The 17,589-nt window shown below is 37.6% G+C and overlaps 2 protein-coding genes across 4 annotated transcripts in view; one reads left to right on the forward strand and one right to left on the reverse strand.

Moving 5' to 3' along the window:
- Positions 1-8,389, forward strand: part of LOC143884716 (putative UDP-arabinose 4-epimerase 2) — a 44,657-nt gene extending 36,268 nt beyond the window's left edge. The window contains exons 9-10 of the mRNA XM_077388455.1: positions 7,837-7,966; positions 8,153-8,389. Coding sequence (XP_077244570.1) covers positions 7,837-7,966; positions 8,153-8,374 — 352 coding nt within the window. The 3' untranslated portion in view covers positions 8,375-8,389. The remainder of the gene's footprint in view (positions 1-7,836; positions 7,967-8,152) is intronic.
- LOC143884718 (protein DA1-related 1-like) lies at positions 3,936-17,225 on the reverse strand. Of its 3 annotated transcripts, none has more exons than XR_013253047.1 (8): positions 15,078-15,600; positions 14,794-14,875; positions 11,289-11,421; positions 5,862-6,074; positions 5,703-5,747; positions 5,460-5,578; positions 5,221-5,279; positions 3,936-4,417 (listed from the first exon to the last, which is right to left on the reverse strand). XR_013253047.1 is itself a non-coding variant. In XM_077388456.1 (8 exons), the coding sequence occupies exons 4-8, from the start codon at positions 6,000-6,002 to the stop codon at positions 4,404-4,406; spliced, it is 378 nt and encodes a 125-aa protein (XP_077244571.1). In that variant the 5' UTR covers positions 6,003-6,074; positions 11,289-11,421; positions 14,794-14,875; positions 16,976-17,225; the 3' UTR covers positions 3,938-4,403. The 3 variants fall into 3 exon arrangements, 2 of the variants coding, with proteins under 2 accessions (XP_077244572.1, XP_077244571.1); XM_077388456.1 differs by lacking the exon at positions 15,078-15,600 and adding an exon at positions 16,976-17,225 and having other exon boundaries at positions 3,938-4,417; XM_077388457.1 differs by lacking the exons at positions 11,289-11,421; positions 14,794-14,875; positions 15,078-15,600 and having other exon boundaries at positions 3,937-4,417; positions 5,862-11,264.
- Positions 17,226-17,589: the final 364 nt, after the last annotated feature.

The following is a 17,589-nucleotide window of genomic DNA, read 5'->3' on the forward strand; positions in this document are numbered from 1 at the left end:
CTGTGGTGCATAAGTGAGAATTCTTTCTGTTCTTGTTCAATATCATGCAACACAAAGTTTATATTTGGTACATAGCCAGCCTCCTTCATTTTGATCTTTAGTTCCTCCAACTTCAAATATATGATGTGTATCTGTGGGTGAGATTTATCCTCCATGGAGAATACATGGACCACACCCTTGGCTTCAACCCAGCTTCTAGAAGGCTCCTTTCTCACACCTCTATCATTCATCCTCATTAGAACGTCCGCCTTTCGATCCCACATACCCATTGAAGCATGGATATTTGATAACAAAATGTAAGCACAAGGGTCATCTGGTCTCAACTGCAAAATTTTCTCAGCTGCAAATTTTCCTAACTCTAAGTTTCCATGGGCCTTACAAGACGCCAATAAGGCTTCCCACACCAACAAGTCAGGATCGCATGGCATAGAATCAATGAATTCAATTGCATCGTTAAGTTTACCAGCCCGGCCAAATAGGTCTACCATACAAGCATAGTGCTCTATTTTAGGCTCCAATTTATAAACTACACTCATTGCTTTGAAATACTCACAACCCTCTACAACAAGACCAACATGGCTGCAAGAAACAAGAACTCCAAGTAAAGTAAAGTCATCGGGGCGAATGCCTTCCTTCTGCATTCGACAGAATAGATCAAGAGCCTCTTTCCCGAAACCATGCATCGAAAGCCCTGCAATTATTGCATTCCAAGAAATGGTGTCTCTCATAATCATAGAGTTAAAAATACTTGATGCTGTATCTATATCCCCACACTTGGCATACATTGTCACAAGAGAGTTCTGTACAGAGAGATCATTGTTGGACCCCGTTTTTATAATTCTTGAATGGATTTGATCACCTAGGGAGAGTCTTGCTATCATGGAGCACGCCCGGATTGCACTACTAATAATAAATGCAGGAGGGCTCAGGCCAGATCGAAGTATTTCCAGAAACAATAAAAGGGCTACTTCTGCATGACCATTTTGCACACGACAAGTGAATAATGCTGTCCAAGAGATAATATCTATTTCTTCCAAATGATGAAACATTTTCTCTGCTTTTTTAACTTCACCACATCTCCCATAGAGTGTAATCAATGCATTTCCAACTGACACATCTGATATGAAACTGTTTCTCACAGCATAGCCATGAACCTCTTTTCCCACTCTCAATCCTTGCAAAGCAGAACATGCGCCAATAACACTAGCAATAACAAATGAATCAAGCCTAATTTTCTCCTTCACCATCTGTCTTAGAACTTCAACTGCCTCCACATTAAACCCAGTTTGCACATATGCTACTAGCAATGAAGTCCATGAAACTACATCCTTTTGATCAAGCCTAGATGCCAGTCTAATTGCTTCATCTATTCCCTCACACTTTCCATACATTGTAATCAGAGCACTTCCCAAAAGAGCATCTACTTCAGTCCCAAGCTTTACCATACACCCATGAACTTGCTTTGCTTGGTTAAGCATTTTGGGTTCATCAAATATTTTAGCAATGTTTGCAAAAGTAACAGCCAGAGGCCAAATTCCACAACAAATCATGTCTTTGAAGAGCCCAAATGCAGTATCCTTGAATTGACTCCCTCCAAGATTGACTAAACTAGTTATCATAGTAGTCCGTGTCACTACATCCTTGTTTGGAGTTTGATCAAAGATCCGCCAAGAATCTTTAATTTTTTCACACTTAGCATACATATCAACAAGAATGCTAGCTATAAATGTATCCGACGTGATACCGAATTTAATCGCACTACAGTGAATTTGAACTCCAGTGTTCAAGTCTTTCACTCGAGTACACCCATTAAGAATGGTTCCAAAAGTGAATTGATTCGGACGGAACTCATGTTCGTCCTCTTTGAATTGTCTCATTTGTTTAAAGAGTGCTACTGCAGCTTTCAAATTCCCAAACCGAATGTAGCCCGAAATTAGCGCTGTCCAAGAGACGACGTTTGGTTGAGGAATTTCGTCGAACAGTTTGTGGGCATTGCAGATTTTAAAGTGCTCAGCATAGGCATGAACAATATTGTTGCAAAGAAAGATAAATCCTAGACAACCCTTCTTGAGTGAGAGACAATGGATTGCCCTGGTGTCATGGTGTTTGAGTAAGGAAGAAATCTTGCCTTCAAGATTGAACTCTGGGTTTGATTCCATGCTATTGTGGGTCTATAGAGAGGGGAAATAGCTAAGGTATTAGTGATTGCTTCCATGATTGGATGCTATCATCTAGCTTTGAATCTGGTTGGTTCAATGTGTTTAATGCAATTCTAGTGGTGGAGAGAGCTTTACATTTGAAAGTATAGTAGACGTAGTTTTGGGTACCCTTTTTCTGATTCGAACGTTACATTTGAAAGTATAGACGAACGAGCGGCAGATGAAAAAACGACCGTATAGACCCATATCTTTCAAAAAAAAAACGGTACGGCCCACAACATGATCCAATTAGGCAAAAACACGTAAGCTCATTGCCGTTGGCCCCACCTTCCACTTGATCTAGAAGGCCCTGATTACTTCATCTCTTCATGGCTTTTCAGCATGTGGGCCCCCATCATGATGGTCCACTAGGTCAATGGTCCCCACATGGGACCCGTGTGATAAAAAAAGAAAGTGTTATCCCCGTTTTACTGTTCAAGAAAAACATTTCTGGTAGAAAATTATTTCTTGGGTAAATTTATTTTTTCCACAATTTAGAGGGAAATGGTATGATCATAGTTAATTTAGATAGATAATATCCCAAATTGAAAGACCCTCCAAGTAAAAATTGAATTGGAATGGAAAAAAAGTAGTAACAATATTTTTCCTTTCCAAACTTTTCCAGAAAATTCTTGGAATCCAAACCCAATTTCTTTGGCCTCAATGTAAGTAGGCTAAATTTCAAAAATCATCTGTATTGGATGATCCTAACCCTCTAATCTATTGACGGACTACACCATAGAAATATGTTTCTCTATATATCGAGAGGGTTAGGATCACCCTGTGGAGATGATTTTTGGGGCAAGGCCGATTTATACTGCGGCCCAACAAATGAACCGTTTGGATCTTCGAAATATACATCACATGAATAAACATGTTGAAGTCATTGTGTTCTCAATTCAAATACATGTGAACTGTTATTATAAAACAGCAAAAGCTGATCGCCAACAAATATGCCCGATTAAATTAACACAGGAAGTAAACATTAACTTAATTTGTAATCAAGACCGTTGATCATATAGATACATCAGGAGAAGACTCACATGGTACAGATCTCATGCCAGATTGGCATCTTATACGTACGATAAAGAAGTAAAAAAACAACGGTGTGGATAGGATCATCCGATCAACGTGTTCCCAATGGAAATTACAGTCTCCGTTGATCATCAACGGACCTGATCACTTCCACGTGGCACATGCAGGCACACAAAAAATATTTAGGAAAACCCCTACCAGCTAGCCACCATCTTTTTAGCATTCTTGAGAAGAAAAAAACATAGCGGGTCAAAAAATATTTAGGAAAACCCCTACCAGCTAGCCACCATCTTTTTAGCATTCTTGAGAAAAAAAAAACATAGCGGGTCTAGATATGAGGTTAAAATGGACAAGGGACACATTCTACAGGCGAAATATTAGGAGAGTAATGGATTTTGTCTCTAACATTGGGCCATGCTTAGCCACAAAACTACAATGCTTAAGATTAGCTCATTTTAACCCATACAAGCCTCAATTCTCCTTACATTTTCATGCCTTCTTCTCGCCCTCTCCCTCATGTTTCATCACACATTTGTGACATTAGAAGGGGGACACCAATTTAATCCGAAAAGCATGCAACCAATCAGAAGAGTCCTATTTGTCTCAGTTGGTAGGATAATCCACCCAGTGGGGCCTACCTTTGATAATTCATTGGCACAAAGTTGGATATGATCATATCATGAAAAATATTTAAAAAAATCACTTTTATGCATATTCCACTTCGTTTATGTAATCAGATTCATTAATCCGGATGAGAATGATAAATCCGGCCAATTACAGTTGAGAATGCCTTGATCAGATAATATAGGGTGTTCATCATCATCTCTGGTGTAGAATTCTTAAGCCATTGTGGTTCTTTATACACATGTCCCCAACTAGTTTGTGACAAAGGCTTAGTTGGGTTGGGTTAGGTTGAGTTGAGTTTATCTTAAACAAGAGATTTATCTTACACGAGAGATGTCCGCTACAATGGTCACCTTACAATATTCTACAAGATCAATGGTCATGATTTCACATTTGCGCTCCTATGCCGCCCTCTTATTTTTAACCGTGTGGCTGTATGTACATAAACGCCACTAGTAGATGACGCCCGCAGCACAAAACTGGTCAAAACACCTAGTAAACCCCAGAAATCGTGCAACCAAACTGGCCAACAAGATCAGACCCGGATCAGAACTTCGTTCCTGTTTGGATTTAAAGAAGACATTTCAGACAGAAATTTTTTTTTTTCTAGAGAAAATTTTTCTTCCCACAATTAAGAGGGAAATAATACGATTAAGGAACATCATAAATTGAATCTCACTCTAAATAAAACCAGAGTAAAAAAAAATTAGGTACTTTTAGAAATATTTTTCCTATCCAAACTTTTCCAAGAAATTCATACAATCCAACCAGGACCTTAAGGAAAGCTTCCCGTCAAACGAATATGATCAAGGGTTCGCCGGAGGCCATACCGAAGCACTGCCTTGTTACCAGCTCTAAAACCGTCACCATAGACCACTGAAGTATGTGTTTCAATCCTGTATCTGAAGAATTCACCAAGTTTCCTCTCAAATTGAGACCTCTTTCCCTTCTTTGATGATGTGGACGTAGAGGAGGATGATGATGTAGATGCAACATTACTACCAGACCCAGACATGATCTCCGAATCCAGCCACATGTGAGCCAGAACCTTGGGGTGCAACTTGGATCAATTTTTGGGAAGTCGAAATAAGTTTCTACCATAAAATCGGGTCGGGTTCGGATTGATTCAATTTCATTTTTTTTTTTAACAAAAGCTCAGCCCAGCCCAACCCAAAATGCACGCCTAGTTTTATCATGGAGAGAATTTCATTCCAAGATCTTTAGTTTGTTAGACTGTTGTTATATACCTAATGTTTATGTCGAGGTCCAAGTAACAAAGAACAGAAAGTTGGGAAAAATGCCAAATATCTACATGAATTAAGTATTCAAGTTGTTAACAACCATGAAATCTTTAAGAAATTACCATTAAGGTTCATCCATGCATGCATCAGCTCGTGCGCCAGGATCGACCTAATCTTTAATCTGCATTATGACTTTCAAACCAGTAAGATATCATCCTAATAAAAGTAATTACATGTTTGCAACAATTGGAATCAGCATTTTGTCTGAAAAAATGGCTTTAAGAGACCCTCAAATCAACAATCTAAATCAATAGTGATATTGGAAAAAGGAAGAGCAAATAGAAGAATAAATCAATAATACCTTGGGAACTCATACAAAACAAGAATGGCCGTCACATCCCGTCGACGTGTGAGCCTATATGGTTCTGTTTTTATTTTCCCGATTCGATTGCCTGACCCAATCTTTGGCCTCTTAAGAATCTGGTATTTTCAGAAAAAAGAGAACTTGATCTCACAAAATGCACAAAGAATACCGGTTAAGAATACACTTTTTGCTATTTAAGAGTTAAGAATGAACAATCCTTAGTGTTGGGACAGTCTGCACCTCAGACATGCAAAACCCCACGGTCTCGCCCAATTGATTGTGCCCCTACTCATAACAAAGAGAAGACAGAAAACCAATGGCCAGAAAAGCATTAAGACAAAAAAATGAAATATAAAGTGCTTTGCAACCAAAATTAGGGTTTTCATGTGACTGGCTTACATTCTTTTCTCCCTCCACGGCCTTATTTAGTGCTTGTCTCTCAACCAAAAGTAATGGAACTTGCTGCTCCACTTTCATATTTAGACCCTCAAAATATTCTTGGATCTCAATGTAAAGAGGATGACATTCACCTCTATCCATGATCGCTGAATCCAGACACTCCAGACAGAGCTTCCGACCATCATCCAGAGAGACATATTGTGTCCCTCTTGGCTGAGAAAATAAGCAGAAAAATAGGAAAAGCGTGATTAATCATGTTAACCACATGCATGGTTTTAAATTTCCACCGACACCGATACAAAATGACCGAAATGTCCAAAATGTTTCCATATCCATCCCCACCGAAACCGAAACCGAAATGCAAAAACCAAAATTGTAAGTTTAATAGTCTTATGCTATATTAGTATGTATTGTATATTTATATTTATAAGAAGTGAATGCAAAATGTGGTGCATGCATTATTTATAAATATTTACATAAATCACAAGTGAAATTTGGCAGGCACTGAATTGTTGGACATGCATGACAGTGCATGTCAATTGGTGTTTGCTGTTTTTAAACATTTCGGATGGTTGTTTTGCTTACATGATGATTTCTAAGTTCGTATTTGTGCTTATTCTAGCCTTTCCCGAAGTTTCATCTTTATATTCTATTATTTGCATATGTTTTCATACGTTTCCTTGATTTTACAAGATTTCCACCGAAACCGAATCGTTTCCGTTTCCCTGGCGACCAAAACCAAAACCGAAATTTAAAACCTTGACCACAAGATGACGTGATGAAGAACTAAAAGAATGCAAGAGAGCAGTGCAAATCAAGGGTTATTGATGCATGGATAAGGTCTCAGATGGAAATGATTCTAAATCACTAAATTAACTAGATATCCTTTAAATTTTGTGAGCATAAATGGATGCAAAATTTTCATGCTGGATCAAAGAAGATGTCTTTAATAAATGAAATATTTGAGCCCAACCTCCATTTGTTTACAGCTATAGCAGCGAGGAGTACCTTCAAACTCATGCGAACGGCAATATTTTTGGCGCCAGAAAGGATATGCCCTGTATTCAATTTTGCCAGATATCTTAACATGTTTACATTTTGTGTAACATACGGTTGTCTCAGAAAGTAACTTGAGGTGTCAAACTTCTCAACCATCAAAAGCACTCTGGTCTATCGGGTCTATGGGTAAATACGTTTCCCACAGTGGATAGCCAACACCAATAGAAAGCAAGCCAGAACTTCCTATGATACCAGATCTGAATTACCTTTGAAACCCTAGAGCTCATAGGCCACCACCGAATGATTTTAGAATTCACCTTTGAAATCAAGCTCTACTTTACGCAATAATGTCTTAAAAACATTCCCAATTCTGCACTCTGCACCTGAGATCTGAATGCCTCTGAAACCCTAGAGGTGTTATAGGTCAACACCCAATAATTTTAGGGTTCGCATCCTGGGTCAGGGTTTCCCTCACCCAAGATTCTCTGAAAAAGCATTTCCAGTTCTGGACTCGCACACCTTTTAATACGATAGGTGCAATTAATGTAAGTGCGGATTGCCAGGGTTAACCCAGAGCATCACATAAATACATGGTGTCTAAGACTAACATATCAGTAAGTGGCATAATGCTGAAGTCATGCTGACATCACTCGATCAAATGTTGTCAAACATTGGTGATTGGCTGCGTCTTAAACCTTAGTTTTGTTGCAAGTCAACTAAAGCTTTTTCATATTTTGGTGAGCACTAAACATGCAACGCTTTACAGTTCGGAAGCATATTTGTGAACTTCCAATTTCCCATAATGAGCACAATCCATATCCTCCATCCTATATAATCTTCAAATTTTAGCTAGTCTGCTGGAATTTTTGTGAACTTCCAATTTTCCTTACTGAGCACAATCTATATCCTCCATCCTATATAATCTTCAAATTTTAGCTAGTCTGCAGGAAGTAACTCTGTTGATGCACATTTTCAGATATTTCAATGTCATTGGATCAGATCCAGAGGGAAGGTTAGGGGAAGCTCCCAGGCCAGAACTGCGGGAGCATGGCCGAATATCTGGAGCATGTTTTGATGCAGCATTGGCAATTATTCCAGGTCTCAAGGTATGCTGAAAATATGAAGGATGGATGTTTTATTTTCTCGTGACGTACATGTGGGTGTGTACAATGTGCATATTCATGCCATGCTACTATTGTCTATTATATATGCTCTTGAATGCTGTATCTATGAATCCCATATGAGATGAAGTTGTATATATAATAATTGGGTTTTTGTTGGCCATGGAGTAGGTTAAAGGAACAGACTATAACACAGCTGATGGCACTTGTATAAGAGACTACATTGATGTCACTGATCTTGTTGATGCTCATGTTAAAGCTCTTGGGAAGGCAGAACCTGGGAAAGTCGGCATATACAATGTTGGCACCGGAAAAGGTCGTTTTTTTTTATATGGTTGCACTTGTCATTGGGCTTCTGTTTATGCTAATATGATTAGTTTCAATCCTCCTTAAAACCTTTTGGATGATATTTACTTATAATCTGTCTTCCCCTTATTTGGATGGGGTGGCTATGAATTTTTTTTTAAGTTGACATATTTTCATTGATATTATAAGAATTACAATGGGGACCAGGAATCCCCCTGGCAATACATAGCATCAAATAAAACAGGCCAGGGCTGAGCCAGAAAGGCGAAAGAGAAACATATCAGATACATTGCTGTCAGTACTTACAAAAAGAAGTTTACCCCGACTGTACCAAAATAAACACCCTGTCTTACAATCTTGCCACCCTTTATCCATCTTCTTCCTCCACCAACGTCCCCAAAAAAACAGGAATTCAACACAAAGCCATTCCAGCCCCACCGAAATCAACTAATAGGAGCATTTCCCGAGCTCGTCCAGAAAACTTTGGAGGTGGAAAATCAGGAAACCCATGCCAACCGCTTCGGGGTTACTTTCCAAAAAGCCAGGAGATGATCGAGTGTCAATTTCTCCCTCCAGATAAGAGATGGCCACCTCCCTCGAAACATCTCATCCCATAGTCTCCTCTGCCAGCTCCTATCTTCTGGCAACCTCCAGAGATATCGCGAAAGGCACTAGTGGAGAAATTTTAAAATGAAATTCATCTATTCATATGTATAAACAAGTAAATAAACCAAAATAACTAAATCAAAAGGTGGGATGAAAAGCTATTCATTTTAAAATATCTGTAATTTTTCTTATTTCGAGGTGAAAAACCTCGAAGAATAGAAAGTGTCATCAAAAGTGGACAAGATATGCATAGGAAGAGATACGGTTACAATAGTTTAAGGAGGGAGGACAAATGTAGGTTAGATTTACAAGTTGAGGAGGTCTTCAAGGTTGATTACAGTTATAAGTTTTAGGAATTTTGAAGTATCACTCATTTAAGTTTCGTGTTAAAACTCTACTCTAAAATTATCCTAGATGGTTATATTTAATTTTTGAAGAAAATTTTTCATACGTTCTTGCCTTTCTACTTTTTGCCCTTTTGGCATTACCAAATAGAGAAAAGCACTCCTTAAGGAAAGCTCCCCTTGGTGTAACTGTGATTGGGCAACCTAGATGACCAATAGCAATGTACTGTGACTAATCCCTATTTAAGAATCATCTGTTGTCCTTCTTATTTCATACCTTACAAGTAGGTTTGACATGCCAGGAATTCTCAGCACAGTGGTTCTCTACTTGCCTGAGACCGTCATTTTAAGGATAATTCATATTCTACAATCTAGGTCCCCTCCACACATTGTTTTCCTTTATCTCATACCGTACGAGTAATATGTTGTCAAATGAGGTTTCCTACTGCAGAGGTTTAAGAATGATCATTTTTATGTGTTTCCATCTAGTGGGACTGCTTCTTTACCTGCCTAGCCAATACCACCATATTGAGGATAATCCATATTCTTCATAGCAGGCTCCCTTTACACATTTTGCCCCCCATTAGTTTTGGGTAGGCATCAATTGCAACTTCATATAGCTTTTGTGTGAAGGACTGTCCAGGTTTTTCTTTTTCTCTTATGAGCAGCCAATGGGTTGTTTTGGCTAGTGAAGCCAGCCGAGTGGTAAGCTTGGAGTGCAGTGAACTCTGGGCATGGGGGTTGTAATGTTACTCTTTAAGGAATCCATGGCCTTCCTCATGAATCCATGCTTTTGGGTGAAATGGTTAAGATCCTTACATTAAATCTCCCATTGCTTGCCCCCAAGCAATTGCAAGAAGGATGGTAATACCATGTCGTATCGTTTGCGATAAAATGGGAACATGGGTGGTACGTCAGGGTCATGCGCTTGATGTCGTCCACGAGAATGGAGAAAATACCAAAGGCAGCCCTGTCGATCGATGTTGGGGCTGCAACTGTCCCATTTTAGTTCCTCCAGACAAGGAAGAATTACTGATCGAGCTATTCCAGACGGCATGCCCATAGGAGCTTCTGCCAATGAGAGGGTCAATGAGAGAGAGAGAGAGGTGCATGTGGAATAATGTCTCTATCAAGCGCACAACACACACACATACACACACAATCTACACACTAACACACATACATAGACACACACTCGCACACATGCACACACACACACACAGCACTTCAAAACACACTCATACACAGAATTAAGAGAAGGTGCAAGCTATTCTCTACGGTATTCATTGCATTCACCGTGAGAATTTGGATCACATTATTGTTGAGGGAGATTCCCTCAACTTGATTCGTTGGGTGAAAGAAAAGATTAGCTTTCTTTGGAGATTTGTGGGCACAATCAAGGAAATTATTGATATGAATGAGAGGGATGATGTGGAGTTCAGGCATGGCCTAAGTGTAGCTAATGTTGAAGGAAATCATTCAGATGTAGTTGCCATTGATAGGCCTCAAATCACGTATTTTCATTTCCTCCCTCCTTAAGAGGATTGTTTGTCGGGCCTTGTTTAACTCTCGAGTGTTATCTTCATTTTTTCTACTTTTGTTTTGGACGGTTTCTTTCCTTTCTAAGACCTTCTTAGTCTCTGTCATCTTTTTCCTTTTGGCCTTTTAATGCTATTGCCATGATAGGTCCGAATAATTGGAAGAAGGTTAACCTTACAGAAACGTGATCGATTTTTATGAAAGGGAAACTATAAACCTTTTATTGTAGGTTTTTGCAATGTGCACAAAATATTGATGAGCTATTTGCCACAACGCACTTATTTCTATAAATTTGTGCAATTCAGGGTTGAAAAGAATGCCAGGTTTCCTCCACAATTTATAAAATTGTATCTAGTGATAAATTAGAAAGATAAAGACTTTTATCACATGGCTTCTGAAAGAATAGATGCTTAAATACAGGTTTTACATATCTTGTAAGGGAATAAAACTACCAAAACAAGGAAAAGTGGCAATTAGAGCACATTCAGAATTGAGACCTGGACCAATTTTACCTGAATCCTATTGAAAATGGGAATAATAGACCATGAAAAAAATGACCATTTTCGTGGGGAGGAGAGTTCGTGCTCAAACTTTCTTGTAGAGCTCAGGCTAATTGTTCATCTACCTCAACATGAGATCCATTATCTACAAAAAACAATGAATAAATCAATATAGATCATGAATCACATAATAAAAACATTAATGTATTATTAACAATATGAGAAAGTTATATTAAATCGAGAGGAGCACACGAAAACTGGAATGGTGCCCTGAGGACCCTTCATTAAGGGTGCTTCTGCCCTTTGCATTCTCAAGTATATAAGAATTATAATCTCTTAGTTTTGATACAATGCCATGAATTTTATCCTACTTCTTCACATATTATATGACTATTGAAGTTACAGAGCACAAGATTGAGACTTAGGGATTGGATTTGAGCTCCTTCATAGAGACTTACCTCTACCCCTTCCCTAGTTTCTCTTTCTTCTACCTCTTTTTCTATTTTGAAACCCCTAGATAGTTTTTTCTTCTTCCAATAGTTCATCTAAAAGCATGTTACATGGATTTTTCTGAATGGGTGAAGTTCCCAAGTCGGACACTTCTGGATCTCTTTTATCTGGTTTTATGATTTGAGTTTTATCCATCCTAATAGCATGTTTTTTATATAAAAATAAAACATTATATTTATTCAAACTATTAACATTTTTTAATATATTACTTATTATACCCATCTTATTATGTAAATAAAATGCGAATTGATTAAAATATGTTGGGAATCACGAATTTTTCTTTTTGAGGTTTGCCGACCCTGGATACCCTGTCGGATTCAAATTATTGATGCAACATAGATTAAAAACCTTTCAAACCTTGAATCTCCTCCTTTCATATATTGTTTAAACTACATTTTTTTTTCCTTTTTCGTTAAACCTCATCCCTTTTTCTATCTCCCGGAGCTTTTTTCCCCCTCACCCATCTTCTATTGGATGTTTCCTTTCTCTCACTAGTCGAAATTTCTCTTGCCTCTGGCCAACTTGCTCCTCACTAAGCTTACCATAAAACATAACTTAAATGAGGTCTTTTATTCATAAAAGAGTGTTGTTCATTTAAGTTTGGTACATTTTAGAACCCTAACTCAGAAACAGCTTCAAGTTAGCAACCTAACTCATGAGAATTCAAGCCTTCACTCTTGTATAAACCTTAACCACAAGCCTTCTCTCACATAAAAACCCCAACCCTTATCCCCACCTCATTAACAAGCTAGGTTTTCCCCTTCTTTCCCAATCTTTCTTGCTTCCACACCTCTTCCTCCAACTTCTTCAAAAGCTTCAGCTGTTGGAGAAAGGTGTTATTTATCTTTTATACTTTAACACTCCCCCGCACGTGTGGCCCACTTGGCAAACATGTGGCACATGTGGTCCCACTTTAGGCCGACCATTGCATGTGGATTTTTGCTATCCGGGAGGTTTGAACTCGAGACTTTTGGCTCTGATACCAAGTTAACTTACCAACTTCTCCAAAAGCTTAAGCTGTTGGAGAAAGGTGCTATTTATCTTTTATAATTTAACACATTTGTCTCTCCAATGGCCTCTTATGCCTTTCAAATCTTCTTCAATCCCCTTTCCCCTTCGTTCTCAATTAGTCACAATCAACTCGATCATGATAAGTTCTTGCTCTACAAAGAGAAAAATACTCCATATTGCTTTCGCTCAAGAATTTCTCAATCACCTTTAAGTATCAGCCATACCCCAAAATGAATATGTGAAGGGAGGAGGTGATACAGTTGTTTTGAAAGAAAAATCTTACAATTGAGTGAGAAACCGGAATCACAAAATGAATATGTGAAGCGAGGAGGTGATAGAATTGTTGGGGAAGGAAAAAAAAGCTTAGAATTCAATGAGAAACCTAGAATTTGATATATGGCATGCCAAAGATCAGGTCATAATTGATGGCATAAATAAAAGGAGCCGCTTGAAACCATAACAAATGTTTTATAATTGCCATACTAGGCACAGAAATGTGCTAGTAAATCAAGTAACAAACTCAAGAGTACCATTGTTCTTCACAGACACATAATAAAAAGTGATAAGTAGGAAGAAGCTAAAGAAAGAAGATGAGCGCTATCCCCAAGAATGATATTGAGAAATTGTTGTTGAGCCAAAAGTGAAATTTTTGTTAGATGCAAGTGGGTGTTTAAACTGAAGCAGAAATGATGCAAGCAAAGTTCCTGAAAGAGCCCATAGTTGAGTAAAGATGATCCAAGAGAAGAAGAAGATCGACTGAAGTAGGCCCCAAGACGGTATGCTAAAATCAATAACGGGTCTTATGAAAAATAAGTTCTATTATTTTTCAATGATAATTCTTTTAAAACAAAGAAAACAAAACAACAAAGGAGACTGTGATCACTTGCATGTTGACAATCGATCACTTGCAATAACAAAACTACCATAGCTCAATGATAAACATACAACGAGTCCTCTTTTGTACGAATCATGTAATAGATCTGTGCGTTGTATAAGCATAAACACCCAAACATGGCCTTTAGATGTTTAAATGCTTATATAATTAGTCCTCCATTAAGAAAAAGTCGGTGCGGCAAGATTCAATCACACAAAAAAAATTGTTAAATACTTAAATAACTTTGTACGGTGGTCCTTGTGGTTCAAATCCATGTTTTGCAGCCATTGGTTTCGGGTACAAATTCCAAGATGACCATGTTGGAGAAAAGCTTCACCGTTCAATTCTATCACCAAGTTCTAAGGAGCTGTATTTTGCAGTTGGAAAATCCTAAGTGCAACAGCTACACTGTTGTGGGTTCAATCTAGCTTTTACCTATCAAAAGAAAAAAAAAATTGTATTTTACAAGTTGCAACTCTAGGTTGCAGATCAAGAACCAATTTCATTGTAGCTACTCGGCTATGGACATCCAAGACTCGGTGCTTGGACTGTCAATGAGATGAACCCACTAGCTAATCTGATCGTTTTAACATGAATTCGCATTAATCATTTTTTTTTCTTTTTTACAAAGCTGTGATAAGCTGTGATTGAGCTCAGCCCATTGACAAATCTATTCAGTGCCATACCTAGAATAGTCAAGAGTTGACCTAAACATATCTAAGCATAGACCCAACCACTCGGTGCCAAGTCTTGGATGACTATGAGTATTATTATTATTAATTCACTATATTTTGATTACTAATTTTATTGATGTATTTTTTATAACTTGGTATGGTTGACTTGGATCACCTACGACAAGTTGCAAGCCAGGTCTGAATTCTAAAACTTGAGCATGATATGATGAAAATATGAACATGAACTTAAGATTTATGACCTACCAAAAGGTTGTAACTTGAAGGTGTAATAAGAAAGGCATCAACCATTAAGTTTCACTTTATTTGCAGCTCCAAAAGTAATAATTAAAACAATATAAAGCACTTCACAGATAGCAATGGAATAGATAAGCTGAGTGTTTTATAGCATAAAAGATCCACAATTATATATAAAAGATACAGTTCTCACCAGTAACATTTGCCTTTGTTTTCTCTTCTTCTGAAAGTGGAATTGCAATAGCATGATCTATATCTTCATTCTCAGAGCCACCCTACATTCAAGTTGCCCGGCAAAAACAAAATTAGCATTAGCAGAGGAACATAGCAAGAGAAAGTGATGAACAAAGGCCACATAATTCAGCAATTGAAACCAAAAGAATCATCTGAAACCAAAATTTGGTGTTGGTAAAGAAAACAAGTCCCAAATAGATCAACAAAAAGAGAATTTCGACACGCAATAGCAATGGATTTTACCAATGAATTAGAAGGCTTGTTCAAATCTCTATTAGCTCCCTTTTTTCCACGATATTGACCTTCCGAAATTTTATGGCTCGAACCTTTAAATATTTTGTTCAGCCAACCCATAATGCGAGATGTTATTTGACCATGCACTAGCAAACAAAATTCTGTATAGAGTACACATTTTATCATGGAAAGATGTAAGAACCACCAAAACAGATTTCTAGAACGTATGGTTAAAATAAACATTGTTTTTGTAAGGGATAGCCAGAAGGAATGGGAAACTATATATGGTTTCAAGATTTTTTCTCATTTTTTGGATGCAACGATTAAAGAGAATGGAAATTTCATTAACAATTACAAATAGGACTAAACTTTAATGTGAGAGATAAGGGCAAGGTAGTAAGGTATTTGAAACAAACTTTCCATACATTAATCAATATATTATGAATTTATTTGGTCCTTCATGCATCCCTAAAAAGGGCAAGACAGCTAGTTTAAAATTTTGGCTTTCTTCCAAGCAATTATTTTGCCTTCAGCCCAAAAATAGAAAATTATAGCAGTTTATACACGATAAAAAAACAATATTAATTAAAGAAGAGAATGAGTTCATAAGAATGCAGCTAATAACAAAAGATATTCTGTTTTGAATCATTACCAAAGGAAAAGCCATGCATTAATAATAGAAAATCAACAATATGGTGGACCCTAAGGTAGCCAAAGTGTGGGATATTCAAGCACCACCACCAAGGGTTTGCTTGTTTGTTTGGGCTACAGTCCAAGAAAGGATTCATACTGTCAACTTTCTGAGAGACAGGAATATGTGGTGTATAGATTAGTGCTCTATGTATTGAGGTGGGTGAAACAGTGGATCATCTACTTGTACAGTGCAAGTTGATATAAAATATATGGGGGAGACTATTAGAAAGGTTTGGAATGGCATGAGCTCTCCCGGCAAAATTCATGGAACATTGGGAAAGTTGGGCGTTGGCGCCATGGAAGAAAAAGATTTTGTGGCAAGTCTCATTCCTTGCTACTATTTGGGTTTTATGGAAGGAAAGAAATGCTAGGATTTTTAAAGGATATTCTAAGGAGCTAAGTTTATTTTCAAATGCTGTCCATTCAAGGAAGCATTGGCAGTCAAGCAATTTACTCATCATAACTTGATTGTTAGATAATGGCAACATATAATACTGGCAACCTATTGAGTGTGGAAAACACAACTTCTGGGAGAAAATTCTTCTTGATTGATTTACAGTGGCACCTAATGAGTGTTTATATAGAGAACACTCAGAGGGAGTAACATAGAAAGACATCCAGATAAATATAAAAAATTGATAAATCAAGATTATTCCAATCTAGATCAGTATCCTAATCCTATCTTATTTTCTAACCCATACCAAACAACTAATATAAAAACAAAACTCACGTAACACAACGAAAATGAACATGGAAGAAAATAAATAAAATGGCTGTACACCTCGTGTGGAGAGAATTTTTATGATCCCAGACATGGGTATCTAAGTCTAATCCAAAATAATGGGTCATTCCCATATCAATAAGCAAAACAAAACAAGCAAAGACAGAGACCAACAAAAGACCCACTTGACATACAGAAATGCACAAGATGGTCATGTTCCAAAATTGCAATAGAATATCAACATCAAACCCAAAAAACTTTTTGTTTTGAAATGAATGATGATTTCAAGCCTCTATTCCAAAACCTTTTGGTGGCTTGTGGCTTTTGGCTATTTTCAAGTGGGTCCTCTGCCTTTTCAACACACACCCCAAAAAAAAAAAAAAAAAAACACTTTTGTTTTGAAATGAAGGCTCTGCACTTCGTTTTGGAGAATAAAAAATGAAGATGAAAAGAGGAAGAAAATAAGAGCAGGAAAAAAGAGTAACCAATTTACCTTGAAACACCCCCAAGTAAAGGTGGGGAGAGAGAGGGGGATGAAAATTCATGACCAAAATCATGCTTGCTTCGTTTATGGCAGTAAACTTCAATCTCTCTCTCAAACACAACAAAACCTAAAAAGGGAATGTTTGCCATTATTTGAGAGAGTAAGTCAAGTCAGTGAAAGGAATTATCTTCTCTTGGGATCTGATCAAAGATTTTATCGATTGTGTTTCTAATCTAAATTCGGGATTTTGGCGATGCAAAACTACTTAATTAGTTAAATGTGAAATGATATAATCAAAACTAAATACACTAGATGGCGCTGTCCCAACTCCCAAGTAAAGAAGGGGCCATCTTAGAAAACGTAGATTAACTCCTATTTTACATCGGACACCCCCCTCTAGTGTAAAAGGGAGAGTCCTAAATACACTAGAGTAGGCTGCCCCAAGTAAAAAGGGCAAATATATTATTTCCCTTTGGATCTTTGAAAAGGTAGACCCACCGTAGTGTTAAAAACAATTACGTGCATGTGGAGACCATATGCTTGGGCCCTCTTCGATCTCAAAATCCAAATCATTCATTTGTTAGACACCAATGTAACTAGCCATTACTCATAAAATCATCTCG

Source organism: Tasmannia lanceolata, unplaced genomic scaffold, assembly GCF_043159265.1.
Source record: "Tasmannia lanceolata isolate RefF3 unplaced genomic scaffold, GAP_Taslan_0.1 ptg000008l, whole genome shotgun sequence".
Lineage (NCBI taxonomy): Eukaryota > Viridiplantae > Streptophyta > Magnoliopsida > Canellales > Winteraceae > Tasmannia > Tasmannia lanceolata.

Coding starts and splice junctions, on each gene's coding strand:
- LOC143884718 (XM_077388457.1), bottom strand. CDS start 6,002: ATGGATAGAGGTGAATGTCATCCTCTTTACATTGAGATCCAAGAATAT. Junction 5,579..5,702: donor TGGGGTTTTGCATGTCTGAG/GTGCAGACTGTC, acceptor TGAAAATACCAG/ATTCTTAAGAGGCCAAAGAT. Junction 5,280..5,459: donor GTTTTGTATGAGTTCCCAAG/GTATTATTGATT, acceptor GTCATAATGCAG/ATTAAAGATTAGGTCGATCC.